General features: G+C 46.6%; 1 protein-coding gene across 5 annotated transcripts in view; it reads left to right on the forward strand.

The window, feature by feature from the left end:
- Positions 1-296: 296 nt before the first annotated feature.
- Positions 297-23,950, forward strand: part of LOC125467591 (serine/threonine-protein phosphatase 2B catalytic subunit beta isoform) — a 110,456-nt gene continuing 86,802 nt past the window's right edge. For 2 of the 5 annotated variants that reach the window (XM_048563660.2, XM_048563662.2), the window contains exon 1: positions 14,346-14,629. In XM_048563660.2, coding sequence (XP_048419617.1) covers positions 14,581-14,629 — 49 coding nt within the window. In that variant the 5' untranslated portion in view covers positions 14,346-14,580. Of the gene's footprint in view, positions 344-14,345; positions 14,630-23,950 lie in introns of those variants that run through there. The other 3 variants (XM_048563663.2, XM_048563659.2, XM_048563661.2) reach the window with 3 other exon arrangements.

Below are 23,950 nucleotides of genomic sequence, written 5' to 3' on the forward strand. Positions count from 1 at the left end.
GTTCATTTGCTGAGAGCAAATCTTCTGACCACTGGAAGTACAGAGTAACCATGGGGACCAGAGTTCTTTACTGAAGAGGAATAAAGGCTATGTTCATGGCACTTTCTCTATTATCTCAAAGCAGCTATACTGACTAGGCTGTCACAAGTGACAGCTTGCTGATGAATAACTGATACCAAAGTGGATAAGGAAGTTACCTATTTACCAGTAGGGTTTAATCAATACAGAAGTGTGACTATTTAAGTGGAGCAGAGAAAGCCGTTGGAAGATGTGACAATATAATTGGCTGAATGTACAGCAAGATAGGCCTGTGGATTGGAAACATGAAATGCCAACGTGAAAGGTAGGAAAACGCAGTTTAAGCATGGACACTGACTTTGGGGATGAACTTGCTTTTAGAAAGACCAGTGGACAAACCATTGAAAGGAATCTTCTAAGTAAGATGGGGAGAAGGCAGGAGAATGGGGTTCAGAAACATATCAGACCGGATCGAATGGGCTGAATGGTCTAATTCTGCTCCTATACCTTATCATCTAAGACAGTGAGATCAAAATGTAGCAGTCCTGAAAGCAAAAAAAACAAATTAGAGATATCATTTAACAAGGTCACTTTGTCTAAAGTTTACTTTTTAGAGATTTCTGAAGAATGCAACTCAATTTGATGTGGAGGTTACATGACATGACCATGGTCTCTGTCATCAGGGAACCCCATTGGGGCCTCGGCACTCTTCAGAGCAGCATTCCAAGTATGTATTACCATCAAAGGGCTGAGAAAGTAAGTTCAGCTGATAGAAACACCATAACAGGAGTTTTGATTGTCTTCAGCCTGCCCTTTCTCTGAACTATGGGGCTTCACATTTACTTCTGTGGTTGCCTGGAGTGGCTCAGCTCCTGACAACTGAGAATCACAGGATAAACTATCTCATCCACTAACTGTTAGAGCATGTTCTGGGTGTCTCCTCGTATTGACTTGGTGCTACAGTCCGAGTCATGCCGTGAGACGTGGTGGATGACATTCATGCATGTTAAAGATAGCAGAGTTACTCAGCTATGGATGGATTGCACCATTGTTTACACATTGGGAGTCCTCTGTTTGGAAATTCCATATGATGTTCACCTCTCTGAGACTCTGACACATTGCTGATGACATCTAAGCCTCTCTTTATTGGGTCTCCTTTTCCCTGCTGCCACAGTTGTCAGTGACTCCATGATTTTCTCTTACCAGTCTGTGAAGTGCTCATCAGAATGTGCCACCCATTCTACACGCACAATGGATCCCATCAACATATATCTTCTGATGGTAAGACCCTGGTGTCTAAATTTGGCCTCCACCTTATTCTCCAGACTGTGGACGTGCACCTCAGTCTGTGGCCCTCAAAATGTTGCAGAGCAGTCAATGGCTGCCTTGTCCCCAGTCAGATAACATCCAAACTACTTGGTCCAGTACACAGGCCATGGCCAATTTCTTTACAGTGAAGTTGTTGTAGATTTATTCAATATGTGTGACTAAGTAATCTTAAGTCTTGGCATTGCACATTGTCTTTTCAGTGAAATCTCCTTCTGTTCAGGCAGTTGTATCAGTCTTCACAGCCTAGCTTTGTAAAATTGGCCTTTACTCACATTTAGAAGTTTTTATTCCTGGTCTATTTTTGTCTCCCCTCCTAAATCAAAGTGAGTAATTAATTTTGAGAGCACGTGATCACTCTATAAAGATTTACTTTATTTCAAAACACCTTTATAAAACATTTGAAACAGTGAACTGGCATGAAATGTGGAATTTTGAAGCCAAGGTTTAAACAGTGGTGTACAAGACAATGGATGTGAAAGGGTTAATCTGAGTGGAGCTGCTTCTCCACCCTACATAACATTGGTGGAGCAGCAGGCAGTTCTTGGTACTTGTTGTTGGAGACAGTGCTTCTCACATCATCATCAGTACAACATAACCTTCACACAATTAATAAGATGTGATAAACTTTGTCTTGTTTCTAAAGATGAGAGTCTCTTCTGCTTGGACTTTCCTGTGATCAAACCCTCACCACAGACTACAGACTAGTTTGCCCCCAGTCATAGGTCACCCAGGAATCACATCATGTTTGAGCATTCACCTGCCATTGGCTTCTTGAGTTTTCACATGTTTCTTCTGGCCTTGATAAATCCCTATTACCTCATCCTTTCCTTATCATCTCTGAAGCTGTCCTCCCTCTCCAGTTTCAGCCTCCCAGTCACATTCCATTTCCAGCATGTAACTACCTCCCAAATATTTCACTATTTGTATTTCCTCCACTGTCAGTTATTTGTGATTCAAGTTGTTTCTTAAGACTTATTACACATTCAGTTCAGCTGATCTTATATCTGAATGCGCTACTGAATTGTGCTATTGTTCACTCGCGGAACTCCTAGTACAACACACTGATTAACTTAACTTGTCAAAACAGATAAAACTGGAAAAACTGAGAAGGTCTGACAGTATCTGCAGAGAGAAAAGCAAACATAACATTTTGAGACTATAATAAGACTCTTCTTCAGAGCTCTATGGGCAGAGTTCTATAGAGGCCTGAGTGAAGTTGAATCTGGCAAAATTTCTCGCAAGATGTCTGCCAAGGCCAATCTCAACTTCAGAAGCATTTGTGGTAACTTTTTGATGAGTGATCTGGTGGGCTTGTCAATAAGCAGCAGCAAGATTCCAATTCAGGGGATTGTTGCTTGTTAAACACCACGTTTACATTACAACTCACCTACCATCCTATCTTACTAAACAACACCAGATATCAAGGAATCTCAACATGGAAATCAGAGTAGGTAGTTGGCAACTTCAGCTTGCTCTGTAGTATCTCCATGTTGGAATACCAGGCATCAACATCTCTGGGTATGCGTCATGTATCCCACATCCACACCATCCGACATGTGCCCACCTCTAAAAACTCTCACAGCACATCTCCGATTCACTTACAAGAATTATAGAATCCCTACAGTGTGTAAAGAGGCCATTTAGCCCATCAAAAGTGCACCGATCCTCTGAAGAGCCTCCCACCCAGAACCAGCCCAATGCGCTATCGCCCATAACCCTGAATTTACCATGGCTAATCCACCTAGCCTGCACATCTCTGAGCAATATGGGCAGTTTAGCCTGGCTAATCTACCTAACCTGTAGATCTTTGGACTGTCAAAGGAAACAAGAACACCAGGCGGAAACCCACGCAGGAACACGGACAACATGCAAACTCGACGCAGACAATCACCTGGGGCGAGAATCAAACCCGGGTTCCTGGTACTTTGAGGCAGCAGTGCTGACCACTGAGCCATCATGCCACAATTCAATACTGCACCTCAGGATGCAATGGCAAGTCTCATTGTAATACTCCAACAAGGCAACTGTGTTCAGGAACATATACTTAGTTCAAGAAGGGGGCCAGGCTGCATCTTCAGGCTCTCCACTTGCTCAACTCAGTGCTCACTTGCTCTAGGTCTACCTGGATGTTCATTGCACCCCTGTATTGCCTTGCCCTTTTACATTTTACACCCCTAGCCAGAGATACCAGGCTCACAGTCCTGCTACATTACTGTGCTATTTAGCACTGACACAAAGCCAGGAATCTTGTCATTGTTCAGCAGGTCTGGCAGCATCTGTGAAGAGTTAACATTTCAGGTTTGGTGGTCCTTCCTCATAACTGATGGTGGCTGGGAAAACGTCAATTTATCTGTTGAAAATAGGGAGGTGGATGGGGTAGGTGAGATGTTATTCGGATAACATCCCATTGATTTCTATATTCTCTATAAATTAATGCTCTTTATCCGCTTACACAGAAATATGCAGAAACTGCCTTAAAACTTCCTGCCTGAATAGAATTAGGTGTAAAACTTTGTAAATCCTTATCTTCCTACACATAGGTAGAAAGACACTGCCTTAATCTTGCCACCTGAATAGAATTTGGTGCAAAACTTTGTTAGTCTTTATCTTTCTGCACAGGGGTATGTGGAAACTGTCTCAAATAAGATTAGGCGGACAGCGTTTGTAAAGGTGTGAGACTTCTAAGATCCTGTAAAGTATGTAACTTCTGTTTCTGCAAAAGGGGCCAGGACCCCTACTTTTGTTCAAGCCAGACACTTTGGAGACTTGAAATTACATTTTGTCACTTTGGCCACTTGAAATCTCCTCCTGCCGTCAGCAGTCACTTCACGAACGATCATCCTGCTCTCTTTATGTTTTCGATGTAGTAATTGTTTGTGTATCATGCCATTGTCTGATGTAATGATTGTTTCATGTAACATGCCATTGTGAGATGTAAAATTGCTTTATGTATTGTGCATGCGAAGAGGTATAAAAAACGGGGTGTGTCTGCTCCTCAGGGAGGATCGCTTATGAGACTCTGCACTCAGTGCTGGGTTGAATACAGTTATCCTCCACAGCTTGTATCAGAGATAATGGGAACTGCAGATGCTGGAGAATCCAAGACAACAAGATGTGAGGCTGGATGAACACAGCAGGCCAAGCAGCATCTCAGGAGCACAAAAGCTGATGTTTCGGGCCTAGACCCTTCATCAGAGAGGGGGATGGGGTGAGGGTTCTGGAATAAATAGGGAGAGAGGGGGAGGTGGACCGAAGATGGAGAGAAAAGAAGATAGGTGGAGAGAGTATAGGTGGGGAGGTAGGGAGGGGATAGGTCAGTCCAGGGAAGACGGACAGGTCAAGGAGGTGGGATGAGGTTAGTAGGTAGATGGGGGTGCAGCTTGGGGTGGGAGGAAGGGATGGGTGAGAGGAAGAACAGGTTAGGGAGGCGGAGACAGGTTGGACTGGTTTTGGGATGCAGTGGGTGGAGTGGAGGAGCTGGGCTGGTTGTGTGGTGCAGTGGGGGGAGGGGACGAACTGGGCTGGTTTAGGGATGCAGTTGGGGAAGGGGAGATTTTGAAACCGGTCAAGTCCACATTGATACCATTAGGCTGCAGGGTTCCCAGGCGGAATATGAATTGCTGTTCCTGCAACCTTCGGGTGGCATCATTGTGGCACTGCAGGAGGCCCATGATGGACATGTCATCTAAAGAATGGGAGGGGGAGTGGAAATGGTTTGCGACTGGGAGGTGCAGTTGTTTGTTGCGAACTGAGCGGAGGTGTTCTGCAAAGCGGTCTCCAAGCCTCCGCTTGGTTTCCCCAATGTAGAGGAAGCCGCACCGGGTACAGTGGATGCAGTATACCACATTGGCAGATGTGCAGGTGAACCTCTGCTTAATGTGGAATGTCATCTTGGGGCCTGGGATAGGGGTGAGGGGGGAGGTGTGGGGGCAAGTGTAGTATTTCCTGCGGTTGCAGGGGAAGGTGCCGGGTGTGGTGGGGTTGAAGGGCAGTGTGGAGCGAACAAGGGAGTCACGGAGAGAGTGGTTTCTCCGGAAAGCAGACAGGGGTGGGGATGGAAAACGCCCTCAACCGCGTCTCCCGTATTTCCCGCAACACGTCTCTCACACCCCGCCCCCGCCACAACCGCCCAAAGAGGATCCCCCTCGTTCTCACACACCACCCCACCAACCTCCGGATATAACGCATCATCCTCCAACCCTTCCGCCATCTACAATCCGACCCCACCACCCAAGACATTTTTCCATCCCCACCCCTGTCTGCTTTCCGGAGAGACCACTCTCTCCGTGACTCCCTTGTTCGCTCCACACTGCCCTCCAACCCCACCACACCCGGCACCTTCCCCTGCAACCGCAGGAAATGCTACACTTGCCCCCACACCTCCCCCCTCACCCCTATCCCAGGCCCCAAGATGACATTCCACATTAAGCAGAGGTTCACCTGCACATCTGCCAATGTGGTATACTGCATCCACTGTACCCGGTGTGGCCTCCTCTACATTGGGGAAACCAAGCGGAGGCTTGGAGACCGCTTTGCAGAACACTTCCGCTCAGTTCGCAACAAACTACTGCACCTCCCAGACGCAAACCATTTCCACTCCCCCTCCCATTCTTTAGATGACATGTCCATCATGGGCCTCCTGCAGTGCCACAATGATGCCACCCGAAGGTTGCAGGAACAGCAACTCATATTCCGCCTGGGAACCCTGCAGCCTAATGGTATCAATGTGGACTTCACCAGTTTCAAAATCTCCCCTTCCCCTACTGCATCCCTAAACCAGCCCAGTTCGTCCCCTCCCCCCACTGCACCACACAACCAGCCCAGCTCCTCCACTCCACCCACTACATCCCAAAACCAGCCCAACCTGTCTCCGCCTCCCTACCCTGTTCTTCCTCTCACCCATCCCTTCCTCCCACCCCAAGCTGCACCCCCATCTACCTACTAACCTCATCCCACCTCCTTGACCTGTCCGTCTTCCCTGGACTGACCTATCCCCTCCCTACCTCCCCACCTATACTCTCTCCACCTATCTTCTTTTCTCTCCATCTTCGGTCCGCCTCCCCCTCTCTCCCTATTTATTCCAGAACCCTCACCCCATCCCCCTCTCTGATGAAGGGTCTAGGCCCGAAACGTCAGCTTTTGTGCTCCTGAGATGCTGCTTGGCCTGCTGTGTTCATCCAGCCTCACATTTTGTTGTCCACAGCTTGTACTTGCTTTGTAATAAAGGATTTGTGTTCTTCTAAACAGGTCAGCGTCTTATTATTGCATCAAGTCCTTGAGGGTCTCCGAAAACAAACCTAATATAGGGAGTAAATGATGAGGAAGAGATGCCATTTCCGCCACCTCCAGCAAGATGCCACCACCAGACACATATTCTCCTCCCCCCCACCTTGTCCACCTTCTGCAGGGACCGTTCCGTCTGGGACACCCTGGTCTACATTTAATTCACCCCCAACACCTCCCCACAGTCCTACGGCGCCTTTCCCTGTAACCGGCAAAAGTGTAACACCTGCCCATTTACCTCCTCCCTCCCCAGTATCTAAGAGCTGAAATATACCTTCCACGTGAAGCAACACTTCACCTGCACTTCCCAGAATCTAGTCTATTGCATTCGCTGCTCACAATGTGGTCTCCTCTACATTGGAGAAACGAAGCATAGACTTGGCCACCGCTTTGCAGAACTCGCAAAAAAGACCCTGAACTATCCATTGCCTGCCACTTCAATGCACCACCCTGCTCCCTGGCCAACATCTCTGTCTCTGGCTTTCTACAGTGTTCCAGTGAAGCCCAAAACAAGCTGGAGGAACAAGGCCTCATTTTCCAACTGGGGACTCTACAGTCCTCCAGACTCAATATTGAGTTCAATAAGTTTAGGCCTAAACTCTCCCATGTCCCAGCCCCCACCCCACACACCAGGCCTTGTTACCACATAGCCTGCCATAGTACACCCCCTGTTATTAGTCTCTAACAGTCCCCATTAACAACTACTCACCCTCCCAGCCTGATTGTTCACAACTCCTTTGTCATCCAACTGTCTTTCTCTCTCTTTGGGCTCTATCCTATCGTTTACTCCCTACCCCACCCACCTCCCTATTTTCTGCTTATAAACTTACATTTCCCTAGCCACCATCAGTTCTGAGGAAGGGTCAGCTGACCCGAAACGTTAACTCTGTTTTCTCCTTCATAGATGCTGCCAGACCTGCTGAGCTTTTCCAGCAACTGTGTTTTTGTTCCTGATTTGTAGCACCCGCAGTTCTTTTGGTTTTTATCTTGTCATTGTTGCCAGCTGTCCTCACTCAAGTCAAAGGTAGGTCGGCTTTGGTCTGGGGTCCCAGCATAGCAAGTCAAGGGCAGGGTGGCCTCTGACACCAGTCCACGAGCTTGGATATGGACAGTCAGCCACTCAGGACAGTGAGAGTCAGGTTGCTGTCAGGTAAGACATGAGTAACCAACTGTCAGACAGCTTACAGCCATCCTCACCTTTTCAGCATTGTTACGGAGTCACAGCATCCCACAGCACAGAGGCAGGCCCTTCAGCCCAAACTGGTCAATGCCAACCAAAATGCTCATCCATGCTAACCCCATTTCCTTCTAAATCTTTCCTATCCACGTATTCATGAGATGCCTTTTAAATGTTAATGTACCTGCCTCAACTACTTCCACTAATGACTCATTCCATATGTGTACCATGGTCTGTGTAAAAAAGTTGCTCCTCAGGTTCCCATGTATTTTTTCCCCTCTTACTTAAACTGATGCCCTCTAGTCCTTGATTCCCTAATTTCCTAATGCTGGGAAAAAGACTGAGAGCAGTTACCTTAACTATGCCTCTCATGATCTTATACACTTTTATAAGATTCCCCCCTCAGTCTCCTACATTCTAAAGAAAAAAGTCCTTTAATACTTTGTTATCTCGGATTTTCCAGCACCTGCAGTTCCCATTATCTCTGATACAGTTTTAACCTCATGGCGAAGCCTCTTCCAGGATGCCTAACCTGAAGAAGTTACCCTCTTCCCTCCGGACCAACCTCAGGGAATCTCTCTCCCACTGCAACTCTCTTGTGATGTCTTTGGCCTTGAAACTGCCTGACCATGTCCTGAAGACCCTCCCTACCTCTCACCTATACTCTCCTCTCCACCTATCTTCTTGGCCTGAAATGCCAGCTTTTGTGCAACTAAGAAGCTGTTTGGCCTGCTGTGTTCATCCAGCTCCACACTTTGTTATCTCAGATTCTCCAGCATCTGCAATTCCCATTATCTCTGCACTAATATCATGTACATGCACTTGGTCCTTAACATACTATGGCCTGGAATTTTAACTGCTCATCCAGATGCTTCTTAAATATTGTGAAAGAACCTGCCCCCACCAGCTTGTCAGGCAACACGTTCCATATCTGCCATCCTCTGCGTGAAAACATTCCTCCCTGGATCTCTTCTAAATCACTTGCTCCTCACCTCAAAGCTGTGCTCTCTGGTCTTTGAAGTGTCTGCCATTGGGAAAAGTTTCTCACAATGTATTCTGTCTATGCCTCTCATAATTTAGTATACCTTAATTCGATCTCCCATTAGCCTCATCTGCTCCAAGGAAAACAAACCTAACCTATCCAGTCTCTCCTCACAACTGAAACTTTCCTTCCCAGGAAATATTCTGGTGAATCTCCCCTGTATCCTCTCCAGGTTGTCTCCCAGATTATTGAATGAGGCAAGGGAGGAAATGCCACTGGCACTGGCAATAATTTTCAATTTCTGTCTGGCTGCAGGAGAGCTGCTGGAGGACTGGACAACAGCCAACTTGGGACCATCATTCAAGACATGAGTCAGGAATAAACAAAGAAACTACAGGCCAGTAAGACCTCAGTGGTAGAAAAACTATTGGAAGCAGTGCTGATGGACAGAATTAATCTGTATTTGGAAAGGCAGGGATTAATCAAGAACAGCCAACATGGTTTTGTTAAGGGGAGGTCAAATCTGACCAACTTGACTGATTTTTTTGATGACATGACTATGTAAGGGCGATGCATTCGATGTCCACTTGGGCTTTAGAAAGGCTTTTGATAAGATCCCACGTGGGACACTCATAGCAAAAATAAGAGCCAAGGGATAAAAGAAAATTGATTAATTAGATCTACAACTGGATGAGTGACAGGAAGCAGAGGGTGATAGTTGAAGGGGCATTTTGTGACTGGAAACCTGTGTCAGGTGGGGTCCCCCAGGGTCAATGTTGAGGCCCGTGCTGTTTCTGGTTTACATAAATGATTTAGACTTGAATGTAGGAGGGAAGGTCAGCAAGTTTGCAGAAAATACAAAAATTGGTTGGGTGGTAAATTGTGAGGAGGATAGTCTTACATTACAAAAGGATATAGATGGGATAGTCAGATGGTTGACCAATGGCAAGTGGTATTCAATCTGGATAAACATGAGATGATACACTTAGACAGGACAAGCAAGGCAAGGAATACATGATGAAAGGTTGGACCCTGGGAAGCACCAAGGATCAGAGGGACCTTAGTGTATATGAACACTGGCCCCTTAAGGTGACTGAAGTGAATAAGAAGACATATGGGAGACACATAGGACATATGAAGGCACAGAGGAGATATACCAGGATGTTGACTGGGCTGGACAATTATTCATGAAGAAAGATTGGGCAGACTGGTGTTGTTTTACTTAGAGCAGAGGAGACTGGCAGGGGACATGACTGAAATGTATCAATTTATAAAGTATAAAATTATGAGGAGCATAGACAGGGTAGACAGGAAGGAAGTTTTCACCTTTGTGGAGGGATCAATGTCCAAGGTGGGGGCGGAAGGTTGAGAGGGAATTAGAATCTTGGTATCATAGAATTCCTACAGTGTGGAAGGAGTCCATTCAGCCCACTGAGCCTACACCAAGCCTCTGAAGAGCAATCCACCCAGACCGCACTCTATGCCCATTACCCCAGGCAATGGTCAGAATGTGGAACTCACTGCCTATAAAGGCGACAGAATCATAAACCCTCATAACATTGAAACAGTATTTAGATGTACTATGTCAAGGCAAACAAGGCTATGGGTCAAATGCTGGAAATTGGGTTTAGAATATCTGTAGTTAGGTGGGTGTTTTTGACCAGCAGAGACTTGATGGGCCTATCAGTATTTTTTAGTGCTGTCAGCTTCTATGACTAGCCCTTATGCTCTCACACCCATCTCTCTCTCTTACTCTCTATAACTTGCTCCAAATCTCCTTATTTTCCTGTCTCTGATTCTCACTACATGTCTCCTCCTCCCTATCTCCCTCTCAACATCCCCTCGCACTAATTATCATCTCCCTTTGCCTCTATTCCTCTCTCAGCTCAATACATCCTCTATCACATTGAAATCCTTCTTACTGCTATTATCAGCCTCAATCACTATCGTCTTTGCACATCATTCCATCTATCCTCACCACCCTGTATCCCATCCGTCTCTCTGTTCCCCATATTTGTTACCCATTATTATCCCTGTCCCCTCTTCCTTTAATATCCACTTGCCTATCTTTAACATACCTCAGTTCATTCTCCCTAGCATTCCCAGACCACCTAGATGTTCATCTTACTCTTGGTAAGCAGGGCTCTTGAGCCTAGTGCTTGTCCTCCAGTTTTCTTTTTGTTTTTTTTCTTGTTTCTCTCTGTTTTCTCATTTTTTTGACTTACCTCTTGTTGAAGAGCTCAGTCACAGGAACAACATAAGCAACAAGGGGACCCAGTAATGTGGGCTCCAATGTGACCAGCGGCATGGACTCCATGTTAATAGCACCAGTGGTGGATTCTGCATCACCAAGGCGGAACTCGTGCCAACTGATAACTGCTGTGGAGGGGGCAAGTTTGGATTCATGATGGCGTCTGCATCTGGTGTAGATTCATTGAGGTGGTGGTGGAGGGCCCAGTACAAGATCTGGCAACATCAACGATGTCTGCAAGGGTGAGGTGGGTCTGAAGCAGACTCATGGCAGCAGCAATCGAGTTTGGGCTGCTGTGGTTGCTAGTAGCATCAGTGGCATCTGTACTAACAAGGTCCATCAAGGACTCTTAGAGGCAAGAGCATTGGTGAAGGTGAGATATCGCTAAAGAATTGTAACTTTCATTCCAGTGGTGGTGATGCGGTGTGGGGCCGAGGGCCATCAGGCCCAGATCTCATGAGAGAGCACTTAACAAACAGTTGAAAACGTTTTCTCTATGTCTTCATTTTTCTGCCTTTATATTCTATGATTTGGTTTACTCGTCTGTGTGTTAAGATGATTCCAGAGAGTGGTGAATTCTCCAATATTTTTCACTGTATTTTGTGACACTTGACAATAAGTAAATCAAATCAAATAGCACAGAACTTGGCAGGAATGTGATTTGTGAAGGGAATGCAAAAAGTTTCAAGCGAATTTGGATAAATGGTCAAAAATATGGGTAATGGAATGTATTACAGAGTAATATGAAATTATCACGTGTCTGGAAAAACTGAAATGCCAAATATTTCTTAAAAGGTGAAGGAACGGATAATGTAGATGTGCAAAGAGACCTGAGTCACTGAAAAAAAAAGTAATGCCGGTGACTTTCAACTCAAGTGAATTTGAATGGAGGAATAAAGATTTCTTAAAGGACTTAAGAGAGCTGCACCCGCAGGTCAACAGGAAATTTTGATTCTACCACCTAACCCCGCCCCTCCCTCTGACCACGCCCCTCGCGGCTTCATTGACCCCGCCTCTTCACACTGACCCCGCCCATAATTGGCACGCCGACCCTGCCCAACTATGCTCTCTGATGAAGGGTCTAGGCCCGAAACGTCAGCTTTTGTGCTCCTGAGATGCTGCTTGGCCTGCTGTGTTCATCCAGCCTCACATTTTATTATCTTGGAATTCTCCAGCATCTGCAGTTCCCATTATCTCTGCCCAACTATTACCCCGCCGCACCCTCTGACCCCGACCATCACCGACACCTCCTATTACCCTCGCCCCCACCCCTCACTGACAATGACCATCCCCTGACCCCATCCGTCACTCTGACCCCGCCCACCCACTTACCCGGCCTATCTGACTCCACCCACACCCCATTCCAATACCCCACCCACAACCCACGCCCGTCACACCTACCCAGCCCGCTCACCGTCACTGAAACTGTTCTAAGATAACGAAGTGTTGGGCTGGATGAACGCAGCAGGCCAAGCAGCATCTTAGGAGCAGGAAAACTGTCATTTCGGGCCTGCTGTTGTCATCCAGCTCCACACTTTGCTACCTCGGAATCTCCAGCATCGGCAGTTCCTATCATCTCTGAAACTGTTCTGACCACGCCCTCATCTTTGTCCTGAAACAACACTGACCACGCCCACAGTAACCCCGCCCCTCACTGACTCACCCTCCCTGCGAGCCCCGTCCCCAATATCTCCGACCTCCCCATTCAGACTCCGCCCCTCACTCTGACCCTGCCCCCAAAGTTCTTGCCGTTCTCCTGCAACGTCGTGTTCCCGAATTCCAATATAATTAACTACCGTGTGCTCACAGCATCCAGAATCCGGGTTCATTACCCCCTTAGGTTCCCTACCATAGTCAAAACTGTGGAGGTTAGATAGATTGGCTATGCTAAATTGCCCCGTAGGATCAATGATGTTGAGGCTAGGTTGATGAATTTGGGAAATTTAGGGTTACAGGGATGTCTGGGGGTGGGGGGTGGTACGTTCTTCGGAGTCCACTCTGGGGTGGACTCGTTGGCCTGAAAGGCCTGCTTCCATATTGAGTAAGGGTCATCGGATTTCACTCCCCGAATATCGCCAGACCTGCTGAGCACTTCAAGCAACTTCTGAGATAACAAAATGTGGAGCTGGATGAACACAGCAGGCCAAACGGCATCTTAGGAGCACAAAAACTTATGTCTCGGGCCTTCATCAGAAAAGGGGGAGGGGGAAGAAGGCGAGGCGGATCGAAGATGGATAGAGAAGGTAGGTGGAGAGGAGACAGACGGGTTAAAGAGGCGGGAACGGAGCCAGTGGAGGTGAGTGTAGGTGGGAAGGTAGGGAGGGGATTTCACCAGCTTCAAAATCTCCCCTCCCCCTACTGCATCCCAAAACCAGCCCAGCTCGTCCCTGCCTTCCTAACCTGTTCTTCCTCTCACCTATCCCCCCTCCCACTTGTCCTGTCCCCTCCCTACCTCCGCACATACGCTCACCTCTACTGTCTCCATCCCCGCCTCTTTAACTTGTTTAAGATAACAAAGTGTGGAGCTGGATGAACACAGCAGGAAAGCAGCATCTCAGGAGCACGAAAGCTGACGTTTCGGGCCTAGACCCTTCATTAGAAAGGGGGATGGGGAAAGAGAACTGGAATAAATAGGGAGAGACTCCCCCTCTCCGATGAAGGGTCGAGGCCCGAAACGTCAGCTTTTGTGCTCCTGAGATGCTGCTTGGCCTGCTGTGTTCATCCAGCCTCACACTTTGTTATCTCGGATTCTCCAGCATCTGCTATCTCTTGGTCAGTGAAGGGGTGGGGTCAGAGCCACAAACAACCAAAACAGAAATTCCTGGAGATAACGGGAACTGCAGACGCTGGAGGATCCGCGATAACAAACTGTGGAGCTGGATGAACATAGCCGGCCAAGCATCAAGCTTTCCTGCTCCTCTGACGCTGGTTTGCTGACTGTGTTCATCCTGTGTTATCTCCTTTGCTGAGCCCCTTTTCTCTGACCCCGTGGTAGTCACGCCCCCTTACTACAGATCCGAATTGGCCCCGTCTCCTCTTCTCTGACCTCGCGCTCCACTCTCCCCCATCCAATAGCCCCGCTTAGTCCCCTTCCTACATCCTCTGACCACGCGCTGATCCCGCCCATTTCCTCTGACCCACGCATCAGCCGCTCCCCATTGCCTGTGCCGTCCATCCGCTCGCCCACGCTAACCACACCCCTTTCCGCTGGCCTCCCGTTGCCTCGCCCATCTCCATTTCTCCACTCCAACCCAGTTTTGCTCCGCCCACTCACCTTCACGCCGTGAATGGCCGCGCCCCACATTGACGCTGTGTTTGACCCCGCCCTCTATTCCTTCCCCGCCCCTTCATCGCGCTGCACTCTGGTACCGCCGCCATGTTCTGATGCCGGAGCCGCTGCCGACACTAGAGGCCGAGGCTGTGGAGAAGGAGTGAGGCCCAAGATCCCGGGAGCAGGAGTGTGTGGTGCGGTAGAGACCCGGCGCCTGACCCAGAGCCTTGGCTGAGTCAGGGAGCCGCCACTCCCGTCGGAGCGGTGTTATGGCGGCTCGCGATGGGAAGCTGCCGACCGCCGATCGGGTGGTGAAGTGTGAGTAATTCGGGGAGGGCTCAGGTCGCGGCCCGGCAACGGGGCTCGGGCCCCTGAACATGGTCAGGGAACGGGTCAGGCTTTCGGCTTTTCCTGGTGTAGCCCCACACACGAGGAGGAAGCCAGGGCCTCCAGCTGTCGAGTGAATGTGCTGTCACAGGGTGAGAGAAGGGGATCATGAGGTTGGGGTGGAGCTAGGCGGAGTATACATATCAGTCAGAGAACCCCATACACCCCTTCTAGTATTAGACTCGTGGGGTCTGTGGTGGGTTCTGCCAACCGGAGCCTAATTTGACCGTCGGTATCACTTGCTTTGAATTTATCCGCCTAATGTTCTGGCTTAGCTTAGTTCATTCGACCTCAAACCTCAATAATCCAGACTCTGCTGCAAGATCGTTTTCTCCTCGTCTCCCCATTGCAATAATGCTAAGTCCACTAATTGATGGTTAAATATTTTGGGTGTTCAGGGTTTCTGGAAAGCATTGTACTGGTGAACATGAATTCTCCTAGATTGCTGGTAGCCTTTTGGTTTGTTTAGAACATTAAAGTTTACATTCTTTTAAATTTTAGGGAGGGGTGAATGTCCAGAGTTTAGAGTAGAGGACCGTAGAAAACATGTCTGGTAGTTTGAGTCAGTTGAGAGCTTGCTTATGCCCCAGACGGAAGATTGTCCATTCTATCTGCTGCTGGGTGACATGGCAGTGTATTAATAAGGAATCCTATATTGTCAGATATATTTGTCATTTGCCTTTGCTATTATCTAAATGATCCTATGGCATCATTTGAAGACCTGCCAGTGTTCCGTTGGTGCAGTGGCCAGTACTTACGCTCACAAACACCAATGAGAGAGATCATTAATCTTATTGTGTACCCACTTGGTTACTGGGCTCAACTACACTATACTGACGAATACATGTTAGATGTACTTTGATTTTGAACTGTGTTGACAATAATCTGTAAAAAACCACTGTGGTGATGTGTGTGTAAATTAATCATTTAATGTTCTGCTCTGCTTAATTAGTGTTTTGATTTGCTGATAACATGTTTTTGTGACTTGACTGTTTCTTCCACAATTGAGGATAATGTGAATTACACTCTTTGCAAACCTCATCCACAGAATATGCTCCAAAGGTAAAAATGGGGAGAGCAAACATTTTAAGTTCCATAGACCAAGTCAGGTGTTTAATAATTGAGTTGTCAATGGTAGTCACTTTTTTGAGACATTGAAGAGTGATGAAAATTGCAGCAGTTATATTTAACAAAGAGCTTTGTTTGCAGGCTGATCTGCTTTAAGAATCTGTTTATTTTTAATTCTGAAATTCTGGTTTAGTGACTTTGCTTTGGTTATATAACACTTGGAGTGAATTACTCATGCTGTACATGGAAGCAGAGCCCTTGTTTATGAAACACCAAACAATTGTAATGGTCCAGTCCTTATGGGTAGTAATCTGATTTGGGATGAATCCAGATGCTTGAAATCTCATTTGTATCTGTGTTGCCATATTCTTTACTTTTGTTGAGCTCTTCGTTTTGCAGAGACAAATACCCAGAGATTATATTTGGATGTTTTTAAAACAAGAAATTGCTAGTCTCAGTTTAGTTTTTTGGCTTGCGCTTCTCTGCTTAAATGAACTTTTAAGTTTCCCAGCAAGTAGACTCTGGTCAGGTTTCTGCCATGGTAGCCTGAGACATGGTTGATTCAGGGCCCCACCCCCAGAGCGAAGCAGGACATGTTGCTGGGAAGATTTGTATGCCAAACATGTGGAATGGTTTTCCAGAGTTGGGCAACACTTGTGTTGTTTGGAATTGGTCTGCACAGCATGTTGAAAATTTGCAGGCCTTTCCCACGAATGGTGCTTCCAGGTGAAGGCCAATTGTGACTGCCTCTGGTAGTAAAATTTATAACTCTGATGAGGCCATTACTTCAATTCAGTATGATAAGGTTGTTTGAAATATTTTTAATACTTCCAGCCTGCCCTTGTGCAATTTTGGTTAAAAGCTATATTAAACATTGGATTCTGAAAATTGTGAAAACTATAGAAACATACCTGAGCAAGGATTTGTACTAACAGAAAAGATTAGATGCAGTGGGAATTGAAAATTCTGAAGACAGGTGATTGTGTTTTCTCAGAAAAGCAGACTGAAGCCGTCATAGTTTCTCAGATACCAGCAGCATTGTATTCTGTGACCAGATGTTTTGTATTATTCTACGTGAAAGGTCAATCAGTGTTTTCATTTTGTTTACTAAATACTGGCTTCAGTTTTTGAATGTCAAAACGTTATATATTTATTGTATGCAAACTGCTTAAACATCAAGTGGGCAGCTTGCACTTACTCTAATCAGAGGTAAATGAGCCATTGAATATTGTGTACCTAGATCGGTTTTTATCCATATTTCACTCACATCTTAACCTAATCTTTTAAAAATCACTGAGTTCTCAAACCAGTTTATATTCATGTGATATTTGTTCGGAAAAGTAATGAGACTTATTCAATTTCACTTGATAGTTTCACTAAAGTCGTTCGAAATAAGCAGGCCACAAAAACTGCTGCAACTAGCTGGCAAAGTTCACTGCATTAAACCACAAAGGCCAGACATTCCCAAGTCTGATTCTAGCTCTGCTGAGTTAGCTGATCTTGGCTGGGGCAGCAGGTGAGGCACTACTATTAGCTTCAACATCCCTGTGCCAGGAAGGGGGAGGGGAGGAGGAGATGGAGGGTTCCAGCTTATCGTAGCTGCCTGGTAACCCTGCCAGTAAGAGTGTGTTATGACAGGAGACTATTCTGCAGTGATCAAGTGGCCATGGGAGAGTATCCAAAGGAGTAGGAGAAACCTCAAGGAACTTTAATTAATGTTAAGTAAGTTCTCACATTTATTGAGGGATACGTTGACTATCATACTGCACCTCCATCAGCTAAAATCTAAACCAATTTCCTCATGTTCGCCAGAATATTGCTTGTGGGATCATTTACAAATTGCCTGCCAAGTTACCCACTTCACAACCAAAATTACAACTTCAAAATTATTCAATTTGCTGACAGGCAGACAAATTACATTTTGTAAGCATTTCAATTTAAATTTATTCCATTGATTTGCTGATATATCTACAGGTTTTAATTTATGAATGGAAACTTGGTTGCGCACAAATCTTCAAGCGAAAAAAGTTAAATCATAAGCAAGTCCTTTATAGGGAAGGGGGGGAACCTAAGTTGCTCGAATATTTTTTAAGGCTTATAGGCAAAAGATTTGTGAAAGATATTACAGTACATCCTAACTTGTTGAACTTGACCATCAAATTGTCACTTTGCCTTCTGTGAAGTGATTGAAGACTGTACGTGGATTTGCTTTGATGTCCCCTCCCCCCAAACAATTGTCACTTTCGGTTGAAAGGGGTTGGAACAATGACTTAAAGGCTTAAAATGAAGGACATTTATTTGTTTCCTCCAATTATTCGAAAAGAAGCTCCAAATTGAATTACAAGATAATAAAATGTGAGGCTGGATGAACACAGCAGGCCAAGCAGCATCTCAGGAGCACAAAAGCTGACGTTTCGGGCCTAGACCCTTCATCAGAGAGGGGGATGGGGAGAGGGAACTGGAATAAATAGGGAGAGAGGGGGAGGCGGACCGAAGATGGAGAGTAAAGAAGATAGGTGGGGAGGTAGGGAGGGGATAGGTCAGTCCAGGGAAGACGGACAGGTCAAGGAGGTGGGATGAGGTTAGTAGATAGCTGGGGGTGCGGCTTGGGGTGGGAGGAAGGGATGGGTGAGAGGAAGAACCGGTTAGGGAGGCAGAGACAGGTTGGACTGGTTTTGGGATGCAGTGGGTGGGGGGGGGGGGGGGGGAAGAGCTGGGCTGGTTGTGTGGTGCAGTGGGGGGAGGGGACGAACTGGGCTGGTTTAGGGATGCAGTAGGGGAAGGGGAGATTTTGAAACTGGTGAAGTCCGCATTGATACCATATGGCTGCAGGGTTCCCAGGCGGAATATGAGTTGCTGTTGCTGCAACCTTCGGGTGGCATCATTGTGGCAGTGCAGGAGGCCCATGATGGACATGTCATCTAGAGAATGGGAGGGGGAGTGGAAATGGTTTGCGACTGGGAGGTGCAGTTGTTTGTTGTGAACTGAGCGGAGGTGTTCTGCAAAGCGGTCCCCAAGCCTCCGCTTGGTTTCCCCAATGTAGAGGAAGCCGCACCGGGTACAGTGGATGCAGTATACCACATTGGCAGATGTGCAGGTGAACCTCTGCTTAATGTGGAATGTCATCTTGGGGTCTGGGATAGGGGTGAGGGAGGAGGTGTGGGGACAAGTGTAGCATTTCCTGTGGTTGCAGGGGAAGGTGCCGGGTGTGGTGGGGTTGGAGGGCAGTGTGGAGCGAACAAGGGAGTCATGGAGAGAGTGGTCTCTCCGGAAAGCAGACAGGGGAGGGGATGGAAAAATGTCTTGGATGGTGGGGACGGATTGTAAATGGCGGAAGTGTCGGAGGATGATGCGTTGTATCCGGAGGTTGGTAGGGTGGTGTGTGAGAACGAGGGGGATCCTCTTGGGGCGGTTGTGGCAGGGGCGGGGTGTGAGGGATGTGTTGCGGGAAATTATCCAGCTGTTTAATTTATTGTTAACAGCCTTGGTTCAGATTGACAGAACAAGCTAGAGAATTTGTTTTGAAAAACAGCACAAATCATTTTCCTAAGTTGCAAAAGAATTCTGAAAGGTAAACATTACACCATGACACAAGATAATTACAGACAACAAAGCATTCTTTGTTTATACCTCTCTGAAGTGTGTAATTAAGACAGCTCTGTGGGGAAAGGTTCACAGGTTGTGGGAAAAATAGAATTGTAGATCTGCTTCGGGTTGGGTGGTAGCCTTTGCTTGAGTAAGTTGCTGAGTGCTAGTGAGAAATCTGTGCTTTCGGAGATGATCTTGCTCTCACAGTGGAGTGCTACCTTGTCCACTTTTTTGCTTTCTAAATTTCTCGAATAGCTTTGTGAGGAAAATAACTTGTCGCAATCATAATTTTTTTGCATCGATACTTAAATAAGAGGTCTTAACATTTTCAAAGCCGTTTCATAGGTATAAAAATGGTCGCATGATTTTTAAAATACAGTTTTAAAGATCAGTTCCATAATCATGTGCATGGCTCAAGTTACGAGTGCCCTTCATTAATCCCATTTTCTTCCCCTTTTAATCGTAGGGACATTGGTGTACATATCCATGGACCTCTGAAGATAGGATGGGTAAAGATATGTAAGGTATTTGGGCCACGTGCCTTTGTTAGCTGAGGTATAGAATATAAAGCAAGGAAGTTTTACTGGAACTGAACGTAATGGTGGTTAGGGACAACTGGAGTTGTAAATGTAGTGCTGGACACTGTGTTATGTGAAGGATTGGATTGCATTTGAGAAAGTCCAGAGAAGATTGACCAGAATGCTGCCAGTGCTGTAGGGTCTGAGATATTATGAGGAAAGATTGGTTAGATGGGGCTGGTTTTCCTGGGAGGAATGAAGTTTGAGAGACAACCTGATTAAAGGTGTATTAGGGGTGTTGACAAGGTAGATAGGAATGCACTTTTTTGTCATAGATGGGTCAGTAGAGTAGAAGGCTGAGGAGATTTGAGAATATGTTTCCTTTTAGAGGACAGTGGGAGTCTGGACCTTGGTGAAATTTCCAGCATGACCTTTTGTTGCCAGTTTTGAGGCAGTGCCCTCATTTTCAATTTTAAGTGTTTCTCCAAAGAATGATACAATGCCACAATTATGGAAATTCTTCTCTTCCTCCACAAACACCACGATCTGTAGGGCAAAATTTCACCTGCCATCTACTGGAATTGATTCTACCTGCATGAACAAACGACTGAGCATTGAACAGTTGAAATGCATCTTCTCCCTTCTGCTGTCAGCTTTCAGAAGGGACTGTTTCATTCATGACACCTTCCCATCTAATCGCATTGTGTAAGTGTTACACCTTTTTCTCCCCTCGTTCTCCCCCCCCCCCACGTCGTTCTCCCCCCCCCCACGTCGTTCTCCCCCCCCCCACGTCGTTCTCCCCCCCCCACGTCGTTCTCCCCCCCCCACGTCGTTCTCCCCCCCCCACGTCGTTCTCCCCCCCCCACGTCGTTCTCCCCCCCCCCCCACGTCGTTCTCCCCCCCCCCACGTCGTTCTCCCCCCCCCCCCACGTCGTTCTCCCCCCCCCCCACGTCGTTCTCCCCCCCCCCACGTCGTTCTCCCCCCCCCCCACGTCGTTCTCCCCCCCCCCCACGTCGTTCTCCCCCCCCCCACGTCGTTCTCCCCCCCCCCACGTCGTTCTCCCCCCCCCACGTCGTTCCCCCCCCCCACGTCGTTCTCCCCCCCCCCCACGTCGTTCTCCCCCCCCTTGTCCGCCCTCCACCCCCCCCCTTGTCCGCCCTCCACCCCCCCCCTTGTCCGCCCTCCACCCCCCCCCTTGTCCGCCCTCCACCCCCCCCCTTGTCCGCCCTCCACCCCCCCCCTTGTCCGCCCTCCACCCCCCCCCTTGTCCGCCCTCCACCCCCCCCCTTGTCCGCCCTCCACCCCCCCCCCCTTGTCCGCCCTCCACCCCCCCCCCTGTCCGCCCTCCACCCCCCCCCCCTTGTCCGCCCTCCACCCCCCCCCTTGTCCGCCCTCCACCCCACCCCCCCTTGTCCGCCCTCCACCCCACCCCCCTTGTCCGCCCTCCACCCCCCACCTTTCTATCTTTCTCTTTCTTTCCCCCTACCCCTGGCCATTGGCCATGCTTTATTTACTTTGCACTTCATAGCCAGGACTAATTCTCTCACTTTTACTCCTTAATTTGTAACCCCTTCTGTCAACCTGTAAAGTATTTTACCTTTATTGAACACTTTGTTTGAGGGTGAGCTTAATTCTGTGCTCCCTTTAAAGCTGAATACTCACTGACTAAGCGTCAACTTTGGTCTTTAATCCTACTTGATCAATCTCAAAGAAATCTGCCTCCCATTATCAAGAGGCAGGAAAATGGTGGTAAGAAATATTGGGGTGACTGCATTATGGAACATGTGTGTTCTGTCTGTCACAATGGCCCTGAGCTTCCAGCTGCACCCCACTTCATTGTGTCACTGTGGACCTGTGCCAATATTTCTGTCTCGGGCTTGCTGCAGTGTTCCAGCAAAGCTGAACACAAGCTAGAGAAACAACACCTCATCTTTTGTTTAGGCACCTTACAGCTTTCAGGATTCAATCTAAAGTTTAACAATTTCAGAACATAGTGAAGTTTGAGAGACATGAAGTTTCATCCACTTTCTTAATTATCACCTACCTCCCATACTGCAGATCCTGCCATGAAGTGGGTTGCTTTCAGTTTGTCCAGTCCAATTTGAATTTCTCTGTCCCCATTATCTCACATCTAGCTTCTCTCTTTTTTTGCCCCCTGGACTGCTATAATCAATTCCTCCATGTACCCCCCCCCCCCTCTGTTGTTGGTTTAAATGCCACCTTTTCCAAGTTGATTCTAGCTGTCAAAAAGGGCACTGGTCTCAAATGTTTACTGTTTTCTGTCCACAAATGTTGCCAGCCTGCTGAGTTCCTTCTATAATTTCTGTTTTTGCCTGTTTAAGATCAGCAACATCCTTGGAATGGTTCCTGTTTTTATAGCTTCTGACTAGCATCAACTTACTTTTCCAAAGTTGACGTTTCAGATCCGCAAATAATATCAGTACTTGTAATTACTTTGAAGGCCAAATTATGTATGTTGAGAATCTGACCCCCTTTTGTCCTGTAGTGGAAAGCTTTTATTAGATGTATGTACTACTGCTCAGAAAAGTTCTGAAAATATTAATTTTGTCCAGATGTTTATTGATGGTGTGCAATTTCTCTCACTTTGTGGGGTTGCCCCTCATTGTTTATATGCCCCTCAAATGTTTGCTTATGAAATGCAGTTAGTGTTAAGAAAATGTGACCGGCCATTTGCAAACGTAGATCTCAAAAGCAAAGAAGTTTGAGTTATCCTATTTTGGTTCTGTAAATGGAAGGCAGAACATTGGCTTACGCGTTGGAAGAATTTCCTGCTTTTGGGACTTGAAACCCCAATTACATGAAATCACTGGAGAGCACTAAGTCAAGCAGATACTTGCAAGGAAGGTTTTTGTGAATTTTTTGAAAACTTATGGGTTTTCAGTTCTCTTGTACACTAGAGTTAAAGGGTTACATTGTTATGTAATATTGAGACCTAGTAACATGTTACAAGCAGAATTGATCTGGTTAAACCATTGAGCCATAAGAATTCAAATTCAGGTCTTCAGTTTTACTATTGTGATTTGAGATGTTTTGGTTTCGTATTCTTTTTGTATGCTACTTTGTAGCCTTCGCTCTAACATGTTCCTCTGTTGTTCTGCATATAATTCACTGATGTCATTTAAGCATATATGTATTCTTAATTGCTCCTGGAGGGACTCGCTCAATCTGTCCCAGGTTTAGTGGGTGGGAGGCGGGTTAAATGTTGTGCAGTTAGACAGTGATGTTGCTAGGATAAAGCACAGTGGTGGGCGTGTTAATTTTTTTGTGTTCTGTCTACTTGAAGTTGAAAAAACACCCACTTACTGTTCTAGGTTCTGCATAATGGAGATGGAGCCTGGAGGGAGCACTTTTGAATTGTATGACATTATGCTTGAAATGCTTGTATATGCAATTTGTTAATAGTATTGTTACTGATTTAAAAAAAAAATTGGCACGATGAGTGAAAGTGATGTTGTGCATGGGCTTCTTGGTTGATAATGTTCCACAATATTAATGCCCACAGCCCTGCTACTCTCAAGAATCACTTTTGTGGTGGAATCTTTGTGCTGGTGCACCCAATCAGCTCCATTTCTGTTTCTGTTCCTAATACACCAGCTTGTCACCCTGAATTTGGTAGAACTGGCAGTCTCCAAAAGCAAGCTGCCACCATGTTGCTTACTTATTGGTCGATATATTTTAAATTCGTCAGCTTGGACGCATCCCTGAGAGTGGACTTTCCAAATTTGGTCCTGTTGTAATCTCAAGGACAAACTTTACGTGAGAATACTGTTGTAGGATTCTATAACTCTTGATTTCCATTTGTCTGAAAGACACATCCCGCACAGCAAAGGAAATATTTCAAATTTTGTCATTTAATTACAAACTTTAGGGTGAAACTATCTTTTAGAATCATCACTTATAAATGTTTCAATTCCACAGTTTTAGTCTCACTGTAGTTGTAAAATATGACTCAATTTCTATCATGGCATGTGGTTTGATTGTTTTTCTTTGTCAGTAGGAGCAGGGTGGTATTCAGTAATTAAACCATGTACTGAGAACTTCACCATAGCAACAGTT

Source organism: Stegostoma tigrinum, chromosome 37 (genome assembly GCF_030684315.1).
Source record: "Stegostoma tigrinum isolate sSteTig4 chromosome 37, sSteTig4.hap1, whole genome shotgun sequence".
NCBI lineage: Eukaryota > Metazoa > Chordata > Chondrichthyes > Orectolobiformes > Stegostomatidae > Stegostoma > Stegostoma tigrinum.